The sequence below is a fragment of the Poecilia reticulata genome, chromosome 23 (genome assembly GCF_904066995.2).
Source record: "Poecilia reticulata chromosome 23, P_reticulata-male-v2, whole genome shotgun sequence".
Classification (NCBI taxonomy): domain Eukaryota; kingdom Metazoa; phylum Chordata; class Actinopteri; order Cyprinodontiformes; family Poeciliidae; genus Poecilia; species Poecilia reticulata.
The window spans coordinates 552520-578764 of record NC_088852.1 but is presented as its reverse complement, the minus strand read 5'-3'; the positions used below and the strand labels follow the sequence as shown (position 1 = coordinate 578764).

General features: G+C 46.4%; 1 protein-coding gene across 4 annotated transcripts; it reads left to right on the top strand.

Annotated features, from left to right (window-relative positions):
• Nucleotides 1-1871: 1871 nt before the first annotated feature.
• On the top strand, nt 1872-26191 carry prkcq (protein kinase C, theta). Of its 4 annotated transcripts, none has more exons than XM_081604310.1 (18): nt 1872-1889; nt 10569-10835; nt 13724-13923; nt 14515-14575; nt 15510-15690; nt 15763-15794; nt 15891-15976; nt 16046-16175; nt 17702-17811; nt 19075-19204; nt 19277-19443; nt 19650-19823; nt 20758-20849; nt 21534-21596; nt 22239-22377; nt 22450-22638; nt 23076-23204; nt 23704-26191. In XM_081604310.1, the coding sequence occupies exons 2-18, from the start codon at nt 10718-10720 to the stop codon at nt 23860-23862; spliced, it is 2160 nt and encodes a 719-aa protein (XP_081460436.1). In that variant the 5' UTR covers nt 1872-1889; nt 10569-10717; the 3' UTR covers nt 23863-26191. The 4 variants fall into 4 exon arrangements, with proteins under 4 accessions (XP_081460436.1, XP_081460434.1, XP_081460437.1 ...); XM_081604308.1 differs by lacking the exon at nt 1872-1889 and adding an exon at nt 3795-3900; XM_081604309.1 differs by lacking the exon at nt 1872-1889 and adding an exon at nt 10447-10464.
• Nucleotides 26192-26245: the final 54 nt, after the last annotated feature.

The following is a 26245-nucleotide window of genomic DNA, read 5'->3' as shown; positions in this document are numbered from 1 at the left end:
TTTGGATGTTTTCAGGTCGGAGGATCCTCTGATCTCTGTTGTCAGATTTAAGATGCTTGGTCATTCAGTCCCACAGCCCCATGCCGCCTCCGCCGTGCCTCCCAGTGCAGTTGGCTTCTTCAGCTCCAGATGAACTCCTTCCTGTGTCACGGTGACTCTGTGACCTCACTTCCTTCCTGCAGGTTGTCTGGAGGGATTGTGTGAAAATACAGAGTGTGTTTTCCAAAAGCATCTGTTTCTAAATCTGTCTCTTTCATTTCAGTGCAGAGGGAGGTGATTAGAGACTCAGAGGGATCAGACCGTCGTAAACTGGAAAAACCACAAGACAAAACAAACTGGGAGAACTGGGAGAACTGGGAGAACGACAAACTGTCAGTAAATCTGCGGTTCTTCTTCCTGAAGGTTTTCTGGTCTGTGTGTCGGAACGTTTCTGTTTGTTGGCTCCATGTTTTGAAGCTGAAATGATTTTTTCTCCTCTGATCTGATTCTAAACTTTGACTCGTTTCTCCTCACCTGCTCACTTCCTGCGGCTTCGCTGCTCGCATACAGCTGACTCACTTCCTGTCGCTGCGCTTCACAAACCGCTGCGTTTGTAGTGCATGTGCTGCAGGCTGTGTGTGTGTGTGTGTGTGTGTGTGTGTGTGTGTGTGTGTGTGTGTGTGTGTGTGTGTGTGTGTGTGTGTGTGTGTGTGTGTGTGTGTGTGTGTGTGCTTCAGCTGGGAAATGAATGTCTGGGTTTCCTCCATCTGATCTATGTGCAAACTGCAGGGCGGCAGCTGATTGGCTGCTGGTTTCCATGGCGCCGGCTCTTCATCCACTGAACAAAAGATTTTTATAAAACATAAACTCTTGAATACAAATATTTAAATCTTAATTCTCATAAAATATCAATTTTTAAACAGCAAATTCATTTAAAACTCATCACAAATAAATAATAATTAAGAGTTAATTCATATTTAATCAGGTTAACTTTGATATTAATATCTGTTTGTTGCTGTGGAACATTTAAACGTGATTAAAAAGCAGAAACTTCCCGCTGCAAGAAAACGAGGAAGGAAATATTTCAGAGAACAAATCAAATTTGAATCAAACATAAAATCATTTAAAGACAAAGTTTTTAAAAACCAGCAGAAAGAGAGGAAATGAGATTTTATTTTCTGTTTGGTGTTAGAGAGAAGATGACAGAACCGGGTCGAGTCGGGCCGGCGGTTCCTGTTCTGAGAGAAACATCACTTTTTAGATAAATATCCAGTTTCAGATCTAATTATTTCTATTGATTAGAAGTGATTAGTGTGAAGTGGGTTTTATTAACGCTGCTAAAGCCTAAACTCTGACAGTTTCAGATTCATTTCAGACATTTTCTACAACAAACATGGACATTTTGGGAGTTAGAAATTCTTAAATATTTGACTTGACTCAGAAAATCTTTGCATATTTTTCTCTTTCTGTAAATCCGACTCGTCTTCCTCTCACAGAAGTTGCTTGTTTGTAGTTTCACATCGTTTTCGCCCCTGAAAATGTTGGGAATCACCATGGCAACCATCATGGGGGAGAACTTGCACCTTTTTAAAAAAATGTTGGGATTCACCTGTCGTCCCCTGCTCCCCCAGCATGATGCTGCCACCACCAGCATCAGAGCGGCAGCATCCTAACTGCCTGATGTTATCATCCAACAAAAACAGTGAATGTGAGATGAAAGGATGAAAACTCTGAAACATTTTTTATAAATGATAAACTGCAGAAAATAAAACCTGCAGGAATCACGACGGTATCCATGGAAACAGCAATAAAAACAGAGACGTGATCAGAAAAATGTGAAGCAGGTGAGTTAATCAGACGATGAAGAACAGCTGGGAGAGGAAACAGGAAACAGAAGAGGAAGAGAAAAGGTAAGAAACTAAAACCTGCATGAGAAATCAACTGAATGTGGATTATTTTTAAACTATTTATGTCAAATTTTCCATTTGTTTAAGTTTATTTGTATTATTTCTCCTGTTTTAGCTTCATAATGAAAACAGTTTATCACAGTAACTGGGAAGGCAGCAGGATTATGTTTATGAACGGAATGAGCAGGAATTCACTGCAAACTCCTCACTCCTTCACAAACCCTGCAGCGAGCAGAGGACAGCGCCCCCAGCAGGCGGCGGCTGGACGGTCCATCCAGCCGACCTGCACAAAACCCACAAACCGCGGAGCCGAACCGAACCGAGACAATCAGGCAGAAATGTGTTAAAGGAGTTCATTCATTCATTCATCAGCCGCTGCAGCAAAACCAAGAACAAAAAATATAAGAGGAGTAGAAAAGAGTAATTTAGGAAATATTAGAATGCAAATGAAAACTTAAAATAGAAATTCTTCCTCGTGTTTTATTTGCTTTGAGGCTGAATTAGTGACAGGATGAATCAAAAGTTAAAATGAACTTATGAATAAAATGTGAGAGTTTCTGCTGCGTGGCTCTGGAGAATCAGCACATAAACCCAGAAATGAACATAAACATGTCTCATATTTTCCTTTCCGCCTGTTTCACCTGGACTGAAAAGGTCCTGACATGAACGGTGGCGCCCCCTGGTGGAGAACCGAGGCCACAGCAGCAACTTGGGCTTTTAACGAGTCATAAAATGAATAAAGTTAAACTTTCAAACATCTATGAGATGCTGTTTAAACCTGCTGGAAGTTAAACCGAGACCGGATTTTTGGTATTTTATTTATTTTTATTGAAAAAGTGAAAATTAATTACAAAAAGGTTTGAACTTTTATCGCATCAAATTTAATCGAAATTATGTTTCCAGTCCGCTTTACATTTTCCGTGATTAAAATAATTATTTTATGTTTTTAAAGAAGAAATTATATTTATTCAAGCACCGAATTTGCTTTTTATGTGGAACAGAGAGAAAAATGTTTAAATATTTTCTGTAGTTTTCACTTTGATAAAAACTGACTCAACATTTAATTTTATTATAGTTTCAGTTCACAGCAAATAATCCAGACAAGAAGAACTCAACAAATTTAAACATGAAGTATAACAGAATATTTTCCATTTTGATTCTATTAATTAAACTGAATTAAATGAAATTCTGTTCATAATGCCTGTTATTTATGAAAGGAGGGATGTGGCGACAAGATGAAACCAGAACCAGGATGATGGATCCGTTAAACTCAGATTACCTGAACAGAACCAGGATCACTTTCTGAACAATTACAGGGATCCGCTCAGACTTAATGTCAAATCCCTCATGAAGCTGTAAACTTATTATTCTGCCAATAAATACAAAATATATCTAAAATCTGCAGGAACATTTTCTGTTTCACATCCATCCACGCAACAAACACCGAACCCTATCAGAACCAGATCGTGTTTAATCTCATGTTAGCTTTTATTGAACACAGAAACATAGATATGCAAACCCAGAGCCACATTAAGAGTTTTGTTTGTTATGTTCAATAAATTTAGGTCATAAATTTAGTTTCTGTTTCGACGTGCAGCTTGACTGAGTGTTGCGTTTAAAGACTAAAGGGACAATTTGCTGCTCTTCGCTTTAAAGCTTCATCCAGCCTCTGAAAGAGGTTAAAGGCTAAAGTTAGAAAAATAAAACCACAAAGTGATTTCTGGTTTTTATAGATTATTTTTTAAATCTGTTTGTTTCCGTTAATAAATAAAAAATATTTAATTCTAAATTAGATTTTACGGCGACCCGCATCTTCGATCGATTATATTTGATGTAAACACTGACAGGGCAGACAGGAAATAAAAACCTCCCTGTTTCTGTAGTTTAGTTCAGATGAGAGGCGGTGGCTGAACATTCCCACGGTCCGTGAACGCGTCGCGCAGCCCGTTTAAACGCTGCGGCTCGTTTCCTCCGCTCAGTGGGAGCCGCGGCAGCAGCTGCAGTCCGCCGGGAGGTGAGTCCGCCGGTTCAGCACCTTCACCCGGTTTAGCTAAAGTATCTCAGCGTTTCCCGCCGTGGAAACTCAGACTGGCTGTTTTATCACGACAGAAAGATTTAGTTTTAAACCAATTAAAGGTTAAACTTCACGTATTGTGAGGCGTTAATTCATGTTTTTCAGTTTCTGCGAAATGGTTATCTACGTTTCTGTCATTAGGCTGTAAACCAGAGGCTTTCCTCCGTTATTTGGTACAAAGTTTGTTCTTTGTTCTCAAACCTGAAACAGACGTGAAGTTGTAGTTTAGCCACCAAACAGACATTTTCCTTCTGTGGGCGAATATAAAACGTCAAAAGTCTTTTTCAAAGTGTCTGCTGGGTTTTGTGAGCTCAGGCTGAAAGCGGCAGAGGAACATGAAGCATGTGGCGACAGTGGAGACAACAAACCAGAAAAACTCATCAGAAATGGACAAGACGTTTTCTTTTTATGACATTATGAAGAATTTAAAAGGTTTTATTGGTTCCTGACACAGGAGTCATTTTTATAGAAAGATAAACTATAAAGGAAATCGATGCCGACATTTTTCATCCAGGTCATGAATATTCTTAAAGGGCCGGTTGGTGCAGAATGTATTAATAAAACCCGTTAAAATGTTTTTAAATGTCTCTGCATTCAATATGCACTTCTCATGGCTGTTTCACTGATCTGTGTGGAGCCAATTCAGAAATGTTTGCAGGACATTTTGCATTATGTGAGACGATAACTTGACATCCAGTAAAGTGGAAACAGGAGTAGAAGTAAGAAACATCGCCGCCTGCAGGTGGGAGTTAGCATCACGTTTTTGTCCATTTGCAGAAAATGTGCAATAATATCACAATTATGCAGAAAAAGTGCAGGAATTACAAAATAACTAAAAACTGGAGGGATTACAAACACGCGCAAAATGTTTTAAAATATTCTGTTAATGTGGAAAAACATAATTTTGGAAATGCTGTTTCTGTTAAACAAGAAAGAAAATGAAAATCACACGTGAATAAGTTTGTTGAAGCGATGCGTCGTTAAAAAACCTGCAGCTCTTCATCCTGCTCCACTTCCTGTCGTCGTCTTCGTCGTTTCCTCCAGTAGTAACTTCCTGTGTTCATCATCTGATCAGGAAAAGTTTCTATTGGAGCCAAAAACAAGAAAATGTTTCCATGAATCTGGCGCTGCAAGGCAACCGGTCCCACCCTGCAGCCGCTGGTCCGATTCAACCAGAATCGGTTTTAAACCGCTGAGCGTTTGTCAGTAGGCAGTATCTTCTCATCTCCATCCTACAAAACGTTTCTATTAATCTGTAGTGAAGATCAATTACTGTTGAAGAGTACAGCAGCTGGTTCTGGTTCTGGTCGGGTCTGGGGTCTAGTCAAAGGCCTCTCAGAGAACAAAGGTCCTGGCTGAGTTCTGATGGATGACGGGTCTGAAGGTCGCGGCTCACCACGCCGCCGCGACCTTCGTCTGATCTCAGGTCGACTCAGAGGGGGGCGGCCTTCATCCTCCTCCTCTTCCTCACCTCCGTGGCTCTTCACAGGAGGAAAAGAAAACGATAAAGAGAGAGAGAAACATTTTCTCCTGATGCTCAGAACCTGAAACTGATTTAAGATCAAAGATCCACTTATTGATCCTCCTTTAATCCATAGGATTAGGATTATTCCTGTTATTTTCAGACAGAATCTGTTCGTTCTCTATTTTAAGGTTTTATAATCATTTTTTTCAATCTGCTCTGAAACGGAGTGAAAACTTGCATCACAGTAAAACCTCTGTGTGGAACCAGAACCAGCGCGATGGTCCAGTCGGTCCAACAGAACCAGTAGAACCCGTCCTGTGGTCGTTGTGCAGATCCGGCGGCGCTCTGCCGCAGACGGATTAAAGTTTGGACCCTGGACGTTCTGGATGAGCCGGAGGAACATCTGGCTGCTAATCTGCTCCGGTTCGGTTCTGATCGCCGCAGAATCCAACCTGAAGTTCAGCGGCTGAGCAGGAACCATAAAGCCTCAGATTATAATCCGTCAGAATGCTTCAGCTTCAGCGAGATGATTAATTCATCCAGAGTTTCTACTGAGAGGTGGAGAAGCAGACGGGATAAACGGCAGATTAAAGATGTTTGGTTAGTTTCACGCAGGCCTTCCAGAGGTCAGAGGTCAGATGTTCTGCCTCCAGGACCAACAGATGTTTTTCTGTTTGAACATTTTTCAGCCTTCGCTCCGATCGGCTCTTCATCTCCTCTTGTCTGTATCGTCAACAATTCTGAGCAAAATTCCTGAGTTGCTTCATTTCTTCCCTTAAAGCAGCAAAACGTTTTTTAAATCTTTGAAAGTCGGAGTCAGGATCGACTTTTGACTCATGTTCTGACGACCACAGGAGAATTTCATGGGGCTCGGCTCCTTAACTCCATCTGGGCTGAAAAGCTCCTAAAGTTTCCGTTGAGCAGACAGTCGGAGGGAGATCTGATGAACAGAAAGGTTTTCCAGATGAGCTGCAGCGTTCAGAGAACAGAATCGGGTCACTGTCCGTTATAAAAACACTGAAATGTAAAATCTGTGAAAATGAGAAATGAAACGTTGACGGTGATTACAGGAGGACCAGAGCGTCGGCCCTGAGGAACGCCCAGCAGGCGTCGGCAGCAAATCTGAAGTCACGTCTGTGAGCAGTTTTCATTTCCGTCATGGATGTTGATTCAAAATTACAAATATTATTAGATGATTGTTGGTTTTCTACAAAGAAAAATCAACTAAATTCAGAAAAATTAAGTAGAAAATCTGGTAAATATTGTCAGAATGTGTGCATGAAGAATGAAATGAAGGTTTTACCACAAAACTAATCAATATTTAACCTCCTCTATGTTAGACACTGATCTGAGTTAATCAATTATAGAAAATCTGGTAAATATTGTCAGATGGCCTGAGGAATAAAATACTTTTTGTTTGAAATGATGTTCAATGACAAATTAACTCGTTTTTATATCAACCAAAACTTCATGAGAAATTCAGAAAGTAGTTTTTTGGCTCATCAGCATCGACTGCAGGCGGAAAATAAACTTCCAGCCGTTTTAACTCAATTCTGACAAGATTTTAATTTTTAATGTTTTTAGTTCATTTTGTTTCTCTGTGAAGTTGAAACTGCATCAAACCCACTGGAAGGAAAACGTTCAGACAGGAAGTGTGGTTGGTGTCAGAGCGCCGGAAGTTTGACTCCGCCCACTCAGACGCATCAACAAGTCGCAGCTAAACGCCACGCTGCTGCTGCAGAAGCTCACTGCCACGCTGCAGCAGCTCCATGTGACGCTGCCACGCTGCAGCAGCTCCATGTGACGCTGCCACGCTGCAGCAGCTCCATGTGACACTGCCACGCTGCAGCAGCTCCATGTGACACTGCCACGCTGCAGCAGCTCCATGTGACACTGCCACGCTGCAGCAGCTCACTGCCACGATGCAGCAGCTCACTGCCACGCTGCAGCAGCTCACTGCCACGCTGCAGCAGCTCCATGTGACACTGCCACGCTGCAGCAGCTCCATGTGACGCTGCCACGCTGCAGCAGCTCCATGTGACACTGCCACGCTGCAGCAGCTCCATGTGACGCTGCCACGCTGCAGCAGCTCCATGTGACACTGCCACGCTGCAGCAGCTCCATGTGACACTGCCACGCTGCAGCAGCTCCATGTGACACTGCCACGCTGCAGCAGCTCACTGCCACGATGCAGCAGCTCACTGCCACGCTGCAGCAGCTCACTGCCACGCTGCAGCAGCTCCATGTGACACTGCCACGCTGCAGCAGCTCCATGTGACGCTGCCACGCTGCAGCAGCTCCATGTGACACTGCCACGCTGCAGCAGCTCCATGTGACGCTGCCACGCTGCAGCAGCTCCATGTGACGCTGCCACGCTGCAGCAGCTCCATGTGACACTGCCACGCTGCAGCAGCTCCATGTGACACTGCCACGCTGCAGCAGCTCACTGCCACGATGCAGCAGCTCACTGCCACGCTGCAGCAGCTCACTGCCACGCTGCAGCAGCTCACTGCCACGCTGCAGCAGCTCCATGTGACGCTGCCACGCTGCAGCAGCTCCATGTGACACTGCCACGCTGCAGCAGCTCCATGTGACACTGCCACGCTGCAGCAGCTCCATGTGACACTGCCACGCTGCAGCAGCTCACTGCCACGCTGCAGCAGCTCACTGCCACGCTGCAGCAGCTCACTGCCACGCTGCAGCAGCTCACTGCCACGCTGCAGCAGCTCCATGTGACGCTGCCACGCTGCAGCAGCTCCATGTGACACTGCCACGCTGCAGCAGCTCCATGTGACGCTGCCACGCTGCAGCAGCTCCATGTGACACTGCCACGCTGCAGCAGCTCCATGTGACACTGCCACGCTGCAGCAGCTCCATGTGACACTGCCACGCTGCAGCAGCTCCATGTGACACTGCCACGCTGCAGCAGCTCCATGTGACACTGCCACGCTGCAGCAGCTCCATGTGACGCTGCCACGCTGCAGCAGCTCCATGTGACACTGCCACGCTGCAGCAGCTCACTGCCACGCTGCAGCAGCTCACTGCCACGCTGCAGCAGCTCACTGCCACGCTGCAGCAGCTCACTGCCACGCTGCAGCAGCTCACTGCCACGCTGCAGCAGCTCCATGTGACGCTGCCACGCTGCAGCAGCTCCATGTGACCCTGCCACGCTGCAGCAGCTCCATGTGACACTGCCACGCTGCAGCAGCTCCATGTGACACTGCCACGCTGCAGCAGCTCCATGTGACACTGCCACGCTGCAGCAGCTCACTGCCACGCTGCAGCAGCTCCATGTGACACTGCCACGCTGCAGCAGCTCCATGTGACACTGCCACGCTGCAGCAGCTCCATGTGACGCTGCCACGCTGCAGCAGCTCCATGTGACACTGCCACGCTGCAGCAGCTCCATGTGACACTGCCACGCTGCAGCAGCTCACTGCCACGCTGCAGCAGCTCACTGCCACGCTGCAGCAGCTCACTGCCACGCTGCAGCAGCTCACTGCCACGCTGCAGCAGCTCACTGCCACGCTGCAGCAGCTCACTGCCACGCTGCAGCAGCTCACTGCCACGCTGCAGCAGCTCCATGTGACGCTGCCACGCTGCAGCAGCTCCATGTGACACTGCCACGCTGCAGCAGCTCCATGTGACGCTGCCACGCTGCAGCAGCTCCATGTGACACTGCCACGCTGCAGCAGCTCCATGTGACACTGCCACGCTGCAGCAGCTCCATGTGACACTGCCACGCTGCAGCAGCTCCATGTGACACTGCCACGCTGCAGCAGCTCCATGTGACACTGCCACGCTGCAGCAGCTCCATGTGACGCTGCCACGCTGCAGCAGCTCCATGTGACACTGCCACGCTGCAGCAGCTCACTGCCACGCTGCAGCAGCTCACTGCCACGCTGCAGCAGCTCACTGCCACGCTGCAGCAGCTCACTGCCACGCTGCAGCAGCTCACTGCCACGCTGCAGCAGCTCCATGTGACGCTGCCACGCTGCAGCAGCTCCATGTGACCCTGCCACGCTGCAGCAGCTCACTGCCACGCTGCAGCAGCTCACTGCCACGCTGCAGCAGCTCCATGTGACGCTGCCACGCTGCAGCAGCTCCATGTGACACTGCCACGCTGCAGCAGCTCCATGTGACACTGCCACGCTGCAGCAGCTCCATGTGACACTGCCACGCTGCAGCAGCTCCATGTGACACTGCCACGCTGCAGCAGCTCACTGCCACGCTGCAGCAGCTCCATGTGACACTGCCACGCTGCAGCAGCTCCATGTGACACTGCCACGCTGCAGCAGCTCCATGTGACGCTGCCACGCTGCAGCAGCTCCATGTGACACTGCCACGCTGCAGCAGCTCCATGTGACACTGCCACGCTGCAGCAGCTCACTGCCACGCTGCAGCAGCTCACTGCCACGCTGCAGCAGCTCCATGTTCTGCTCTGTCCTGTTTTCCCGGGTCACATCTGGTTTTGGTTCTAAATGTTCTGCTGTCGTTGATGATAATCCTGCTGAGTGGTTCTGGGCGGCTCCCCTGGACTCTGGCGCCATAAAATAAAATCAGAATGTTTTATGTTCATATTCAGACATTCACAGGAAAATTAACTTTTTGTTCTCGTCAGAAAACAAAAGGTTTTCTGACAATTCAAAGAATCCAAACTTTGAACATTTTCCACCAAAATGTTTTCAAATATTTCCAGAGTAGCTCCACAAAAATATTAATCAATTTAAAAATGTTAAATATTGAACAGTTTATTAATTGGCCCAAATGGATTAATGTTGGAGCTTCAGGCCCGGTTCTGGTTCTGAGTTTAAGCTGCTGAAAGCCCACTGGACCAGGTCCTGGAAGCAGTTCTGGTCAGAGCGTCGGTTCCTCATCTGCGTTTAGGATTTCATCTCTAAATATAGAGATGACACACACACACACACACACACGTTCTTCTAAATCCAGCAGAGACTCGGGTGTCACTGGGACAGAACCAGGTCCAGTACTCACTGGGAGCCGGTCAGACTGTCGGCTCCTCTCTGGTTCTGGTTCTGGTCAGACTTCGGTTCTGAGTGCTGAAAGTTTCACCAGTTTGTGTTTTTCTGGCCCTTTGACTGAATTTGTGGTTTCATGATGAAACGTTTCTCTTCCTCTGCAGGTCGTTTGATTGAAAAAACTCACTTCCTGTCGCCAACCTGCCAGCCGCTCTGCTGCCTGCGCCGCGCTGCGAGGGAACCTGGAAAACCCTGATTCAACCTGGAAAACCCTGATTGTTCCTGATTGATCCTGGAGGAGCCGTCATCAGCCATGTCTCCTTTCCTGCGGATCGGCTTCTCCAGCTTCGAGATCGACCCCGGCTTGGCGTACTACGAGGAGGCGCTGAACCCGTACTGCGCCGTCTACATGAAGGAGGCCGTGGACACAGGTCAGTGGCTCCTGGTTGCTACGGCAACTTGTTTTCCATGACGACTGACGTGGAAGTGAAACTCCTTCCCGCCTACTTCCCGCCGCCAGGCGGGCGGTAAAAAGAGTTTAACTGGTCAGATCCAGGACGAACGCAGAAAATCTGGTTTCTGAAGCTTCGAATGTTTTAAAGTCATAAAATAAAATATTTACTTCCTTTAAAGGAAATGTTCAAATATCAACGTTTCATCTCTTTTGGGAAACAAACAAAATGTTTGGACCAGGGAAGGCAGACAGGAAAGTAAGTGCACCCTGAAAGTAAAGGCACCCTGAACGATGGTGGTTTGGAGATGACCTTTGACCCTTCCAGTCTCTGCGCCTCTGGTTTAGACTGATCAGCTGATTAGGGTGTACTTAGTTTAGAACTTGCTCTGCTTCGGTCGGCGGGTCACGCCTGGTGATGTCATCCCGGCTGCGTCGGCCATCTTGAATCTCTGCTGAGTGAAGCTGGAGTCGAAGCTTCGCCTGTTTCTGTGGAGCCGCAGCCAAACGTTTGATTTCTGCCGCCGGCGGAGAGAAACGCTCGGGTTCATTTCACTTTGGGTCAGAGAAGAAGAAGAAGAAGAAGAAGAAGAAAGGCGTAGTTCAAGTCCCAGGAGGAAATAATTATTGTTAATGATTTAACGTCGCAATAAAACCAGTTTTCAACTGTCGTCCAGAAAGGACCCATAAAGTTTCTCGACATTAATTATTTTGCTCAGATTCTAAATAAAAATCTTGTCATTTCCTGTTAATTTGCAGGAAATGACATCATGTTCAGATTCATCGTTTCTAGCCCAACTGCAGTCATTTTATGTTTCATGTGAGAATCAGGAGGAAAATCAGCTGATCGCTGACTGAGCACGAGCATGATGTCATCCAAGGCAGAGTTAAAAATGGCTGCCTTCATGATGTCATCCAAGGCAGAGTTAAAAATGGCTGCCTTCATGATGTCATCCAAGGCAGAGTTAAAAATGGCTGCCTTCATGATGTCATCCAAGGCAGAGTTAAAAATGGCTGCCTTCATGATGTCATCCAAGGCAGAGTTAAAAATGGCTGCCTTCATGATGTCATCCAAGGCAGAGTTAAAAATGGCTGCCTTCATGATGTCATCCAAGGCAGAGTTAAAAATGGCTGCCTTCATGATGTCATCCAAGGCAGAGTTAAAAATGGCTGCCTTCATGATGTCATCCAAGGCAGAGTTAAAAATGGCTGCCTTCATGATGTCATCCAAGGCAGAGTTAAAAATGGCTGCCTTCTGTAGGAAACGTTTCTGTTCAGGAAGGGAAATTAATTTACTTTTTTTTTTTTTTTTTTTTCTAGTCTGTTTTATGAGTTCTATTTAAAAATGTATATTTTACTATAATTTAGTTTTATAGTGATTTTTATATTAAATTCACTAGTAATAATATGAAATATATTGTTTTTACCTTATTTTGTTTTTATTTTAAATTCATTTTATTTCTAATTTGTTTCTATTTAATTTAATCTACTTATTACTTTTTTTACTGAGTTTTATTTTATTTTATTTTCATGATTTATTTTGTACAGAAAATAATATTTTTGATAATCATCGGACTCCAACAGGACCTCCAGTTATCAATGCGTTGTCATGGTAACGGTGTCGCTGGTACCGACCAGGTCCGGTACATCTCTGCCACATGTCGGCCGGTTGCGTATCAGGAATCGAGTAGGGAAGTAAAACCGAGGCGGTCCGATTAGTTTTCTGGGTGACAGAAAAGCCCGGTCGTTTCAGACGGAACCGGTTCTGACTCAGAAGAAGCAGGAGGGCAAACTGACAGGAAGTCGGCGTTTTCTGAGCGTCACCGTTTTGTTTTTAGCAGCTCACACAGGAACTGGCTCACATGTCACTCTGACAGCATGTTGGCTCGTCTGGCTGCACAGAACCAGAACCGGCCGGGTTCTGGGCCCAGAAACGGCTCCCATGTTCTGCTGCAGGCGAGTTTAAGGGGTTTTACTGGAAACATTTTGGCTAATTAGTCTGGAAATAACTGAACCAGTTTCAATGCAACCAGTGGATTTGTTTTTTACTTTACGGTCCGAATAATCGCCATTAATTGATTATTGGAAAAATCAGCTAATTTAGCTATTGATTAATCATTAACTGGAGTAAACAGACTCTAAAAATCAATAAGTAAAGATTAGGCTGATGTTTCAAGTATTTCTGGATTCACAGATTAATTCCTGGATAGAAACGTTTCAGAAACGGATCAATTATTTACAAGGTTTATTTTATTTTTACACGTTTCAGCTGAATTACGGCTCAGAGTTTGTTTTCTGCAGTCAATCGATGGCTAAACCAGATGATTATCGATTGATCAGAATAATCCTTTCAGCTCTAGACGTTAGTTTCTCTGTGTTTCATTTGTTAATAAAAAGTAAAGTAAGGAAATGTTATTTTTATATCACATTTTCAGCAACGATTCAATTCAAAATGCTTTAGATGAATGAGAGGAAATACTAATAGAAACGTTAAACTACATATTGGTTCCTCATGTTTAATGCGTATCAGTAATAAACTAGTAATCGTTTCTGCTTCTCCTGCTTTTCTTAAACTAACAGGAGTTTCTTTAGGTCTCGTTGCTCCGATATTAAAGTTTAAAGCAAAATTTAGGTTAATGATCAAATTATCTAAAAAACATGAATCTCAGAATCAAAACAGAGGCTGTGGAAGTGAAACTGAAGGTTGGTGCTGGTTCCCAGGAGGCGTCCCTCAGCCAGGATGTGTGTGTGTGTGTGTGTGTGTGTGTCTGTGTGTGTGTGTGTGTGTGTGTGTGTGTGTGTGTGTGTGTGTGTGTGTGTGTGTGTGTGTGTGTGTGTGTGTGTGTGTGTGTGTGTGTGTGTGTGCAGAGAAGGGCCAGGTGTACAAGCAGAAGAAGCCCACCATGTACCCGCCGTGGAGCTCCACGTTCGATGCCCACGTCCACCGCGGCCGCATCATGCACGTCATGGTGAAGGACCGGACGGCCGAGCTGCGGTCCGAGGCCACCGTGGCGCTGGACTCCCTGGCCACGCGCTGCAAGAAGGAGAACGGCAAGCTGGAGATCTGGGTGGGTGGAGCAGAACCGCACCGGGTCGGACCGGACCGGACCGGTCGGAGGACACACAGGTCACCTCCACGGGGATTGAGCCTTAAAGGGCCGGTACCGTCTAAACTGGGCTTTGAGCTTTGCGTCATGCTCTGTTCTCCCTCATCATAAATACACATGAAAAATCCTTTAGTCTCCATGGCAACCATTCAGCTGCTAAACGTCTGGGTGGACCTAGCCCCGCCTTCAAGGCTTAGCTCCTCCCCCTCTCAGCTCCTTCAGACTAGCCAGCAGCAATTAGCAAACAGCTGCTGAGCTCATTAGGAGCTGCTGCTCAGAGCATCACTGGTGAAAACGTTAAAGGGTTAATAGAGGAGCCATGATGGGACGACTTCCTGGAGGCGGAGCTTCAGAAAGAACAGGAGCTTCTTAAAGAGACAGGCCCAATTTCAAGAGGTTAAATCTGGAAGCAACATTTCATTTCAGGCATATTTCACATATGAAGAATTTTAATAATGCAACATGTTAACAAGAAGTTTAATCGGTGCTGCTGGTTTAATCGGTGCTGGTTTAATCGGTGCTGGTTTTATCGGTGCTGGTTCTGTGTTGCAGCTGGAGATGAAGCCGCAGGGCCGCCTGCTGATGGAGGCCCGGTACTACCTGGAGAAGAGCGGTGAGTCTCACCGGACCTGCAGCCAAAAACGGCTAAACTAAAACTTTACATGATGCCATCAATGACTCTACCAGCAGATACTTCCACTAGTTCAACTAAACAGAATCAATGTTTAATGAACAGAAGTATTGATCCAAAACTTGAAACTGTTTTCTTGCTGAATGAAATTCATCCAGTTTGCTGATTATTTTATAAACTGGAAGAAATAATCGATCTTTTCCCAGCAGAAGCAGAGTCTTCAAATCAATCAATCATTTGAATTTCTCTCTTGGACCACAACCCAACTTCGTCCATTATTATTATTATTACTATTATTATTATTATTACTATTATAGTCTCAGTTCTGATTGCAGACGCTCTCAGTGAGTCGACATCCTGGAAGGAAGGTCAGAGTTCAAAAGCACTTCCTGGTTTAATGCAGCTGCAGCGGCGATGAAGGTCACTGTAGATACAAGAATAGTTCATTTCTGCCAAAAAGTTCAGAATTTTTTTAATTAATATCAGAAATGTTCTAGAAAAATATTCTTGAAAAATTCTTGACTTTTCCTTAAAAAAAGAATTGTCTAAAAATGTTTTTCGGTGGAAATATTTGACTTTTTCATAGTTTTTTTCATAAGATTAATCTCAAAACCCTAGGGGTCACGGGGTCATGTCCTGGTGTGTGAAGACCCTAGGGGTCACGGGGTCATGTCCTGGTATGTTTAGACCCTAGGGGTCACAGGGTCATGTCCTGGTGTGTTTAGACCCTAGGGGTCACGGGGTCATGTCCTGGTGTGTTTAGACCCTAGGGTTCACGGGGTGATATCCTGGTGTGTTTAGACCCTAGGGTTCACGGGGTCATGTCCTGGTGTGTTTAGACCCTAGGGTTCACGGGGTCATGTCCTGGTGTGTTTAGACCCTAGGGGTCACGGGGTCATGTCCTGGTGTGTTCCAGACGCTGCGGGTCAGGCCGGCGCCGACCCGGACTCGGAGCGCGGCAGAGACGGCCTGTTCACGCTGCATCAGCGGCGCGGCGCCATCAAGCAGGCCAAAATTCACCTGGTGAAGTGTCACGAGTTCAGCGCCACCTTCTTCCCTCAGCCCACCTTCTGCTCCGTCTGCAAGGAGTTCGTCTGGTAAGAACCGGCCCGACTGGACCGACCCGGACCTGGACCGGTTCCTGACTTGGCTCTCTTTCTGCTCTGCAGGGGTCTGAACAAGCAGGGCTACCAGTGCAGACGTGAGTCTCCGTGTTTCCCATGATGCATCAGGAGACGGCCGTCCTGCAGCGGTGTCCTCCATGTCTCTGTCCCTCTTGTCTCTGTGTGTCTCCCAGAATGCAACGCTGCCATCCACAAGAAATGCATCGACAAGGTCATCGCCAAATGCACCGGGTCGGCGGTGAACAGCAAGGAGACCATGGTGAGTTGATACCGGTTCTGGTTCTGGTTCTGGTTTGCATCCAGCTGCACTCTGGTTCTTGTTCTGCAGATCCATAAGGAGCGCTTCAAGATCGACATGCCGCACCGCTTCAAGGTGTACAACTACAAGAGCCCCACCTTCTGCCAGCACTGCGGCACCCTGCTGTGGGGGCTGGCCAAGCAGGGGCTGAAATGTGAGGGTGAGACGCCGCATGTACACGGCCAAACATGGCCGCCACGCCACCTGCACCGCATGTACACGGCCAAACATGGCCGCCATGCCGCCTGCACCGCATGTACACGGCCAAACATGGCCGCCACGCCGCCTGCACCGCATGTACACGGCCAAACATGGCCGCCACGCCTCCGTTAGCGTCAGGACGGTTAAACATGGCCGCCACGCCTCCGTTAGCGTCAGGAGGGTTAAACATGGCCGCCACGCCTCCTGCACCGCATGTACACGGCCAAACATGGCCGCCACGCCTCCGTTAGCGTCAGGACGGTTAAACATGGCCGCCACGCCACCTGCACCGCATGTACACGGCCAAACATGGCCGCCACGCCTCCGTTAGCGTCAGGACGGTTAAACATGGCCGCCACGCCTCCGTTAGCGTCAGGAGGGTTAAACATGGCCGCCACGCCTCCTGCACCGCATGTACACGGCCAAACATGGCCGCCACGCCTCCGTTAGCGTCAGGACGGTTAAACATGGCCGCCACGCCACCTGCACCGCATGTACACGGCCAAACATGGCCGCCACGCCTCCGTCAGCGTCAGGACGGTTAAACATGGCCGCCACGCCTCCGTTAGCGTCAGGACGGTTAAACATGGCCGCCACGCCTCCGTTAGCGTCAGGACGGTTAAACATGGCCGCCACGCCACCTGCACCGCATGTACACGGCCAAACATGGCCGCCACGCCTCCGTTAGCGTCAGGACGGTTAAACATGGCCGCCACGCCTCCGTTAGCGTCAGGACGGCTAAACATTCAAATCTTCCCACTGATTCTCAGCTGGATTCAGGTCTGGACTTTGACTAGGCCATTCTGAAACCTGAATCAGCTGTGATCTGAAGTGTCCATAATGTCTCTGGCTGCATTTTCCTCCTGCTCCTTCTTTTCTTCACCGTTCGCTCCAGCCTGATTCCCTGTTCCTTTGTTTCTTTGTTCCATAAAATCGTACCAACTGTAGTTAATTCGGTCACAGATGTTCCTCCGTAGGCGGGCCAGTCGATTTGACTGTTCCCAGTTTGCATCTCAGACTGGGAATCTTCTGCTACTGTAGATTTTAACTGTTATTAGACATTAGTTGTTGGAACTGAATCAGATTCAGGAACATAAAATGTTTCCCACGACGAACCAGATGATGTTTTAGATGCTTTATGTAACATAAGAGGCTTATTTTCCAAACCCATAAAGATAATTTCATGTGCAGCAGGAGGAATTATCATGATTTAGGTCTCGGCGTTGCATCATGTGCAGCTGCTGCTGGAGATGCTCTCATCAGAAATATGATCCAGCAGCTGAAAACTCCCGGTTCCTGACAAAAATCATCCATTAAACGCCTCATTTCTCTGAATTTCATGCAAAGTTCAACATTCTTCTGAAAGTTTGAATCAACGGCATCATTTAAACAAATTGAGTTTCCAGACATTTCAGATTGATTTTAACAGAACCAAACGTTGTTACAGATGTGATTGCAGTTTAATTTTTTCTGTTTTACGAGCAGAGTGCAGCATGAACGTTCACCATAAATGCCAGAAGAAGGTGGCGAACCTCTGCGGCGTCAACCAGAAGCTGATGGCTGAAGCTCTGGCCGTCATCGGGAGCCAGCAGCAGGTCAGGACATCTGCAGATGGTTCTACGCTCTGCAAGGAAAACTCAAACGCTCTCTGATGTAGAGGAACCAAGATGATCATTTCATAAAGGCGTAAATATTAACAGATGTCTGTTGTAAATTCAGACATCTCTAAGAGGAAAACCCTTAAATGTTTAGACAAAATGAATATTTTCCAGAATGTGAGGATCCAGAAAAACATTAAAACATTTCCTGAATTCACCACTGGACTCTTTTAGCTCTTCTGCTGTTTTTATTCACTAATTTCTGACTAAATGTGGAATATTCTAGTTTTAATATCAGATTTATGCCTTTAACCATGGAACATTGTTCTTTTTTCTTGAACACATGCAATTAATCTAGAAATTTAGTTTTTGGTGGAAATTTGTTCCTCCAAAGTCATTTTATTTTCCTCCTGATGCTCCGTCAAACCCAGCAGTTTTCTTGTCTGGTACCGATTTTTGCTTCACTTTGAGGCATTTTTATTGAAAATGTACGGTTGCATTTTTTATTGCAGCAGAAGCAGCAGAATCTACCCGACTCCTACGGGAAGCGAACGCCTCACACGGCTGCATAATCGTCTCATAATGACTCAGATTTCCTGATAATAGAAACTTTCATGAGTCATGATTCTGTGTGCTGATCAAAGTTTCTTCAGAAACTGAATTGTTTATTTTTACACTTCTTTAAATTTAGTCATTACACATAAGAAATGAGTTTCGACATCTTTACTCTATAAAGCAAATTAGTTATTATTTGCCTATTGCTTAATTTGGGACAAACAGTATTTAAGTTTAATGGAGGAAAATTGCAAATTTTCTCCAAACATTTTTACGTGTTGTAAATTTACAGTCAATAATTAACAGCAAGAATTTTGGTTATTCAGCCTGACATGTTTTTCACTGTTATTTATTTATTCAGTATCAAATATTTAGTTGGAATCTAAATATTTTCTGCGCAAGCTAACTAGCTCCAAACTGAATATTTAGCTCTAGAGCTAAATGCTAATTAGCTCTGAACTAAGAAAACTAAGTTGGAATGTAAATATTTAGACTAAGCTAGCTCAAAGCTAAATATTTAGCTAATATGCTAATTCACTTGCTGATACTGGTTATTTTTTTAATGACAAAGTTTGTCTGAGGATTTTTAGAAAAGTTTACTTTCCAAAAATGTTTCACCAGTAATTTAAAAGTAAAACAAAATCATTTTTAAGGATAATAATTGTCTAACTTATTTATCTGCTGGGTTTTATTTTCCCTCTGAAGGCGAGAAGTACTAAAGACGGCGACATCATGGGTCGAGAAGGTCCGGTGGGCATTGGCCAGCCGGGCGTGGTTCGGGCACCGTCCGGGTTGGTACCGGGTCTGCCCGTCACGCCGGCGCCTGCTAGCAAAGGTGCGCCGCTGACATCATCACCTCCCCGTCGCGCTAGCTAACGTCTCACTGGAAGTTTCCGTTCGCCGGCAGATCCGACGGGCGTTTTGTGGGAAGGGCCGACCGAGGTGAGCAGGCCGACCCCGGAGGCGGCCCAGGAGGAGCCGCTGTACGCCGTCCCAAAGAAGGACCATCAGCAGAAGTTCAGCATCGACGACTTCGTCCTGCACAAGATGCTGGGCAAAGGAAGCTTCGGAAAGGTGCGGCGCCCTTAGCCTCAGCTGCTCTGTCACACTTTGACTCATTCACACTCCAGCCAGGCTTGTGGTCAGGCCTGTTTGCACGGAAACATGTCACCTAACAAGTGACATGTTTCCGTGAAGACATGTTAGGTGACGGATCTGGACGGCGGATCACTCCGTCCAGAGTGGTGCAGAACCTCAGACCCGTCTTCCTGTGGTTCCAGGTGTTTCTGGCCGAGCTGAAGAGGAGCGGGAAGTTTTTCGCTGTGAAGGCTCTGAAGAAGGACGTGGTGCTGATGGACGACGACGTGGAGTGTACGCTGGTGGAGAGGAGGGTTCTGTCTCTGGCCTGGGAGAACCCGTTCCTCACACACCTGTACTGCACCTTCCAGACCAAGGTGATGGCCGCAGACAGGGCTCCTGTCAGAACACGGTCCTGCCGGTTCTGACTGGTGCAAACAGCAAAACCAGCTGCAAACACAGGAAACATGAGCTAGAGGTGTCAAAGCTGCAAAAACAACAGGAAGCATGAAAAGCTGCAACTCGCTCCTCAAGGTGAAAGTCCTCCAGGCCACCAGGGGGAGTCAGGAGTTAATTATATCACCTATGTAGTAAAAAATGCAGATGAAAAAGACGTGAAGTTCTTCCTCCAAGTCCTCTGAGCGTCTGGTCCCAGTGTGTTGCTCGGCTCCCCCTGGTGGTCTGGAGGACTTCTGTTCTGTGGAGCGAGTTTCACTCTTGTGGTTGTTTTTGTTAATTGCAGCAGTTTTTTCCCTTTTGCTCCCATTTTGTCTATTTATTACAGAATTTTTTGTTTCTTTTTTTAAATTGATTTTATTATTATTTTCTTTTAATTTCCCAATAAAGTGTTTGATTTGTGTGTAGAAGTTAGTAGCAGATTGTGGTTCTGTTTCCTGCAGGTCCAGTATATTTTCTTGGCAGCGTTTTTCTGTTTTTTTGCTTGGTTCTGGTTTGGGAGTTTGTCGCTCATTTGAAATGTAACGGGGTCAGACATGAAGAGAGACGGTCTGATCGCTGATGTAGTTCCGGTCCTGAACTGGAAACATCATCTCCAGGTTCTTTACAGAACAGATTAAAATCTGATTTTTTTCCTGATTTATTCCTTAACAAGCAGAACCAGGCTGTAGTGAACGGAAGCAGCTGAAAGTCTCATAATCCCGTCATGTTGAAATGCACTGCAGTCTCAATCTGTAGTTTATCTCCTTTCAGTTGCCTGACACTGGAAATGTTGTTAAACAGTCAGCTGCAGTCCAGCTGTTTCTCCTTCGTGTGGCTCAGAGTTTCTCATGACGCCATTTTGTTTTTCTCCAGGAGAACCTCTTCTTCGTGATGGAGTATCTGAACGGAGGAGATCTCATGTTCCACATCCAGACCTGCCACAAGTTCGACCTGCACAGAGCCACGTAGGTCTTCCTGCTGACGCAGCCAGCCGCCCACCGAGCTGGGAAAAGTATTTACACCCCGGAACATGTCTGCAGTCACAGTTCAGATGACAAACATTAATATCTGAATAAAAACAATCAGTGTTGAAAAGTGATCACCCTCAGCTTCAGTTTTATCAAATTGAGGTTTTGGTTCTGGTTCCAACTCGGTTTAGGATTAATTTTTCTTTTTCCATTAATAAATTAGAAAATAATTTTAAAACGGCCGATTTTATTCCCCAAGTTTGATAATATCATCATTAATATTGACCATTATTGGCCAAAAGACCGTTATGGCGCGATAGCTTCGCTGCTGTTCTCAGCATGAAAAAGTTTTTTGCTTTAGTTGGAAAACATTTTAAATTCCCACGGATTCGTCGGCAGACGTTTCGCTCTGCACCTTTACTTACAGAGCAATAAAAGACTAACTGAGCAGGAGTTCGCTTTCAAAGAAACGGGAAAAACTCTTAGGAGCAACTTGCTGGGATGGTTAATGATTGTATATTTTATACATTTAACAGCATTTTTTATTAACTGTATTACATTTTTATTGGTATTTACGTTAAATCTGCCTTTTCTGCTGTATGATGTGTGATTTTAGTGGTGGAGCCCAGAAACAATGAAATCTCATTCTGTTGGATTAATGATCTGCTTTTCGTCCTGCAGGTTCTACGCAGCCGAGATCGTCTGCGGCCTCCAGTTCCTGCACTCCAAGGGAATCATCTACAGGTGGCGCTGTGCTGCTGTGCTGTGCTGTGGCGTTGTGCTGCGGCGCTGTGCTGCGGCGCTGTGCTGTGCTGCTGTGCTGTGGCGTTGTGCTGCGGCGTTGTGCTGCGGCGCTGTGCTGTGCTGTGCTGCTGTGCTGTGCTGCTGTGCTGTGCTGTGCTGCGGCGCTGTGCTGCGGCGCTGTGCTGCGGCGCTGTGCTGTGCTGCTGTGCTGTGCTGCTGTGCTGTGCTGCGGCGCTGTGCTGCGGCGCTGTGCTGTGCTGCTGTGCTGTGCTGCGGCGCTGTGCTGCGGCGCTGTGCTGTGCTGCGGCGTTGTGCTGCGGCGTTGTGCTGCGGCGCTGTGCTGTGCTGCTGTGCTGTGCTGCGGCGTTGTGCTGCGGCGTTGTGCTGCGGCGCTGTGCTGTGGCGCTGTGCTGCGGCGCTGTGCTGCGGCGCTGTGCTGTGCTGCGGCGCTGTGCTGCGGCGCTGTGCTGTGGCGTTGTGCTGCGGCGCTGTGCTGCGGCGCTGTGCTGCGGCGCTGTGCTGTGCTTCGGCGTTGTGCTGCGGCGCTGTGCTGTGCTGCGGCGTTGCGCTGTGCTGCGGCGTTGCGCTGCGGCGCTGGTTGGGTTTCGGACAGCAGGCTGACTCTGCGCTTCTCCCCTGCAGAGACCTGAAGCTGGACAACGTCCTGCTGGACTCGGATGGACACATAAAGATCGCCGACTTCGGGATGTGTAAGGAGAACATGGAGGACGACCTGCGGACCTCAACCTTCTGCGGGACGCCGGACTACATCGCCCCGGAGGTGAGCGGCCGCGGGTTTGGGTCGGGGGTGCTGGTTGGTGTGCGAGGCTGATGCTTGTTGCCGTGCCGACAGATCCTGCTGGGCCAGAAGTACAACAGCTCGGTGGACTGGTGGTCCTTCGGGGTTCTGCTCTACGAGATGCTGATCGGTCAGTCGCCGTTCCACGGCCGCGACGAGGAGGAGCTCTTCCAGTCCATCCGGACCGACTCGCCCGTCTATCCCAGCTGGCTCACCAAGATGGCCAGAGACATTCTGGTCAAGGTGAGACTCAGACCACCGGAACCAGTCCAGTCTGTCTAAGAGAGCATGCTAAACCGATTAGCTTGTTCTTAAAACTTCTTCAGTTTCTTCTTTCCTGCTTTTCCTCTGTTCAGTCCAGATCCACCTTCCTGGAGCTGAAATCCAATTTTCTCCCAGATTTTTTTATTGTACAATTTTCTACAGAAATTGAACCAAACTGTGTTTCTAAAACTAAACATCCAGCTGTTTATCTTACCTGCATTAAAAAGTGCTGAATTCTGCTGGAAGACCTGCTGAAACAGGAAGCATCTGATGAAACGCCTGCTCTGTTCTGACACGTCTAATTAAACCTTTTCCAATGAAGAATAATCAGGCTTTCTGGTTCTGTTGGGAAATCTGTCCCGTCGTCATGGCGACCAGCAGCAAGTAAAGGTTTGGTCTGACCTGGTTTTCTTCAGCTGTTTGTCCGGGAGCCGGAGGAACGACTGGGAGTGAAGGGAAGCATCCGGCAGCACGGCTTCTTCAGCAGCACGGACTGGAGCGCCCTGGAGCAGCGGCAGGTGGCGCCGCCCTTCAGGCCCACGCTGGTAAGTTAACGAGGAGCTCCAGGTGCTTGGAGTTATTTATTATATTAAGGAGGGAATATTCAGTTGTAATGGGAGTTATTTTATCTGAACTATTTGTTTATTTTGGATTTTGAGTAATGTTTCTACTGAGGAATATTTTAGAAATTATGTCTTAATGACACAAAAATAGATACATTTATCAAATTATCAAACACTTGACATCATTTATGTTGCTACAGAAAGAAAAATATCCTCAGAAGCTTCAGATATAAACATGATCAGCTTACATCTGAAACCCTGAACATGAATGTGGTCAAACTTTTAAACTGAAGAGTGATCTCAGAGCAGAGCCTCCTGTGTTCATGTAGTTTGGTTTCTGCTGAGAGACGGAGAAGTTTAGTGATGAAAGAGGACCTGGCCTCTGGATGGATGGATGCCCATGTCTTTACTCAGACCAGTTGGTGATGCAACAGGAAACCAGTTTTACCATGTAAGGAAATGTTTCCTTCCATCTTCTCAGACGTCACCAAGCGACTGCAGCAACTTTGACAAAGAGTTCATCAACGAGAAGCCGAAGCTGTCGTGTGCCGACCGGACGCTCATCAACAGCGTGGACCAGACCATGTTCAGGAACTTCTCCTTCGTCAACCCAGGGATGGCCCGCATCGCCGCCCGCTGACCCAAAGCACCAAGGGTTGGCCCTCATCGCCGACCCAAAGCACCAAGGGTTGGCCCTCATCGCCGACCCAAAACACCAAGGGTTGGCCCTCATCGCCAACCCAAAACACCAAGGGTTGGCCCTCATCGCCGACCCAAAGCACCAAGGGTTGGCCGTCATCGCCAAGGGTTGGCCGTCATCGCCGACCCAAAGCACCAAAGGTTGGCCCTCATCTCCGACCCAAAGCACCAAAGGTTGGCCCTCATCTCCGACCCAAAGCACCAAAGGTTGGCCCTCATCTCCGACCCAAAGCACCAAAGGTTGGCCCTCATCGCTGACCCAAAGCACCAAAAGTTGGCCGTCATCTCCGACCCAAAGCACCAAGGGTTGGCCCTCATCGCCGCCCACCGACCCAAAACGTCAACACTGACTGAAACCGAATCTACAGACTGTGAATGCCAACGAAGATGAACCCGTCAACCCCAGTGGGACTGGACTGTGGAACCAGGCAGATCCGGTTTGTTCTGAGGTTCCTGCTGACTGTGATCCTCCTGAGACCCAGATCCATTTTCTCCTCATTAGAACTGTTCAGGGACTTATTATGAATCTCAATGCATTTGTTTTCCAGACCGCCTCAGAACCCTGATGGCTTTAGTTGCTCGTTTATTGATGGATTTCATGTTTCCCTGAGGGAGAGCGGTCTGTTCATTTGAACTGATGTTCCTCCAGCCTCCATCTCTGAATCCAGGTGTGTTGAAGCTCAGACACGTCTGAAGTCGCAGGACTGATATAGAACAGGGTCTGCAGCCTGCGGCTCCGGAGCCACAATGGATCTGATTAGCTTTGGCTAAAAATTAAAAAGAGCAACTTAATATTTTAAATGTAAATACAATTTCATATTTTTAAGTTTTTCATTTTATTCCTGCATTGAATTACCTCTAAGAGCGGCACTAAAAGTATTAGGAATACTAGGAAGTACAAGATGTGAATTTCTTGTCATTAGGTTGGAATATATATGCTTTATTTTTTTACAATATTTTCTGTCCCACAAAAAAATAAAAATCCATCCTCTTTTTACTAAGTGTTGTCTTTAAATTCTAAAAATAGAAATAAAATGTTGGTTCTTTAAAAATGACAGATTTCCTGTATTTATCTAAAATTATGTGGAACAGAGTAAGGTTTACTCTTTATTAGGTCATTCTTACTCAGAATTACCTCAAGAGCAACTAAAAAGTTGCGCGGCCGCAACTATAAATGTTTCAATTTACATGAAGACAAACGTTTCTAATTTAACAGACATTCAAAAAGTGAGTAAATTAGTGGGACTTGAAAAACTTTTAATAGTTACAGCACAGTCTAATTAATCACATTTAATTAGACATATCTACTAAATAAGCAATATTCTTATTTCAAAAGCAATTTCTAAATAGACATATAACCTCAATAACAAATATATTATTTTTAATCTGTTAGGTTGTTAAACCATAAGATTGAAGCAAAATACTGTTCTAGCCATTTGGCTTTCAACTGATTCAATTAAAAATATAATTCTGTAGGAATGCAGGAGCTGACATCATTGGGGACGTCTGTGCTGCTGCTACATGTTTAGCACCGAGATGCTACTTTAGGCTTGAAAGGCTTTGCCGCTAGGCTAACTCCTTTTAGCACAATTTGAACACAACAATAGTCTTTTCCAGCGTCCCATCGTGTCGGCTTGAAACGGAAATTAACCGCCAGTGGGCCGAGAGAAGCGGCTTTGCGGATGCCGCTGGTGCGTCAGATTTAAGGGCGTACCAGAAACGCGCGGTCGCCGGAACCTTCGTATGTTAAAAAAAATGCGGCTAATATATTTAACGCGTTAAAATCCATCATTTGTTAACGATAATAAAGCGTTAAAGTCCCGAGCCTAAAATTAAAACAATAATCGGTCTGATATTCAGCTGCTGTTAGCGGCCGCAACTATGTTTCTATCTACTCGATTAGCATTAGCTAACAGAGTAACTCTGGATTAGCATTAGCTAGTAACAGGACAACTCCTTCCTTACTAGACCATATGGATCACAATGGACCGCAGTTACAGGAAATAAATACCTCTAAAAGTCAAATAAGAGCCTGAATATGGTGCTGATCACGGAGTTTATTCCTCTGTTTATGTTCATGAAAACATGTCAGACTTTTCTCCTCGGGGTCTCAGGAGGATTTCTGCTTCCTCAGAATGTGTAAATAAAACGTGATGAATTTGGCTTGAGATAAAGTTAGATGTAAATATGTGAGCTGTACTGTAGTCGTGGACGGTTTCGCTCCAGTTCCTGTATATTATATTAATAAAGTAAGTTTGTTTTTAAATGTTTGAGTGGACTTTGAGCATCACTGCGTGGTTCTGCCTGTACGCCTCCTTTCATGT

What these genes read in the sequence shown, in the direction of transcription:
- prkcq (XM_081604310.1), top strand. Translation starts at nt 10,718, where the DNA reads ATGTCTCCTTTCCTGCGGATCGGCTTCTCCAGCTTCGAGATCGACCCC. An exon ending in GCCGGCGCCTGCTAGCAAAG is followed by an intron (nt 19,205 to 19,276) that starts GTGCGCCGCTGA and finishes GTTCGCCGGCAG; the next exon opens with ATCCGACGGGCGTTTTGTGG. An exon ending in CGCCCTTCAGGCCCACGCTG is followed by an intron (nt 23,205 to 23,703) that starts GTAAGTTAACGA and finishes CCATCTTCTCAG; the next exon opens with ACGTCACCAAGCGACTGCAG.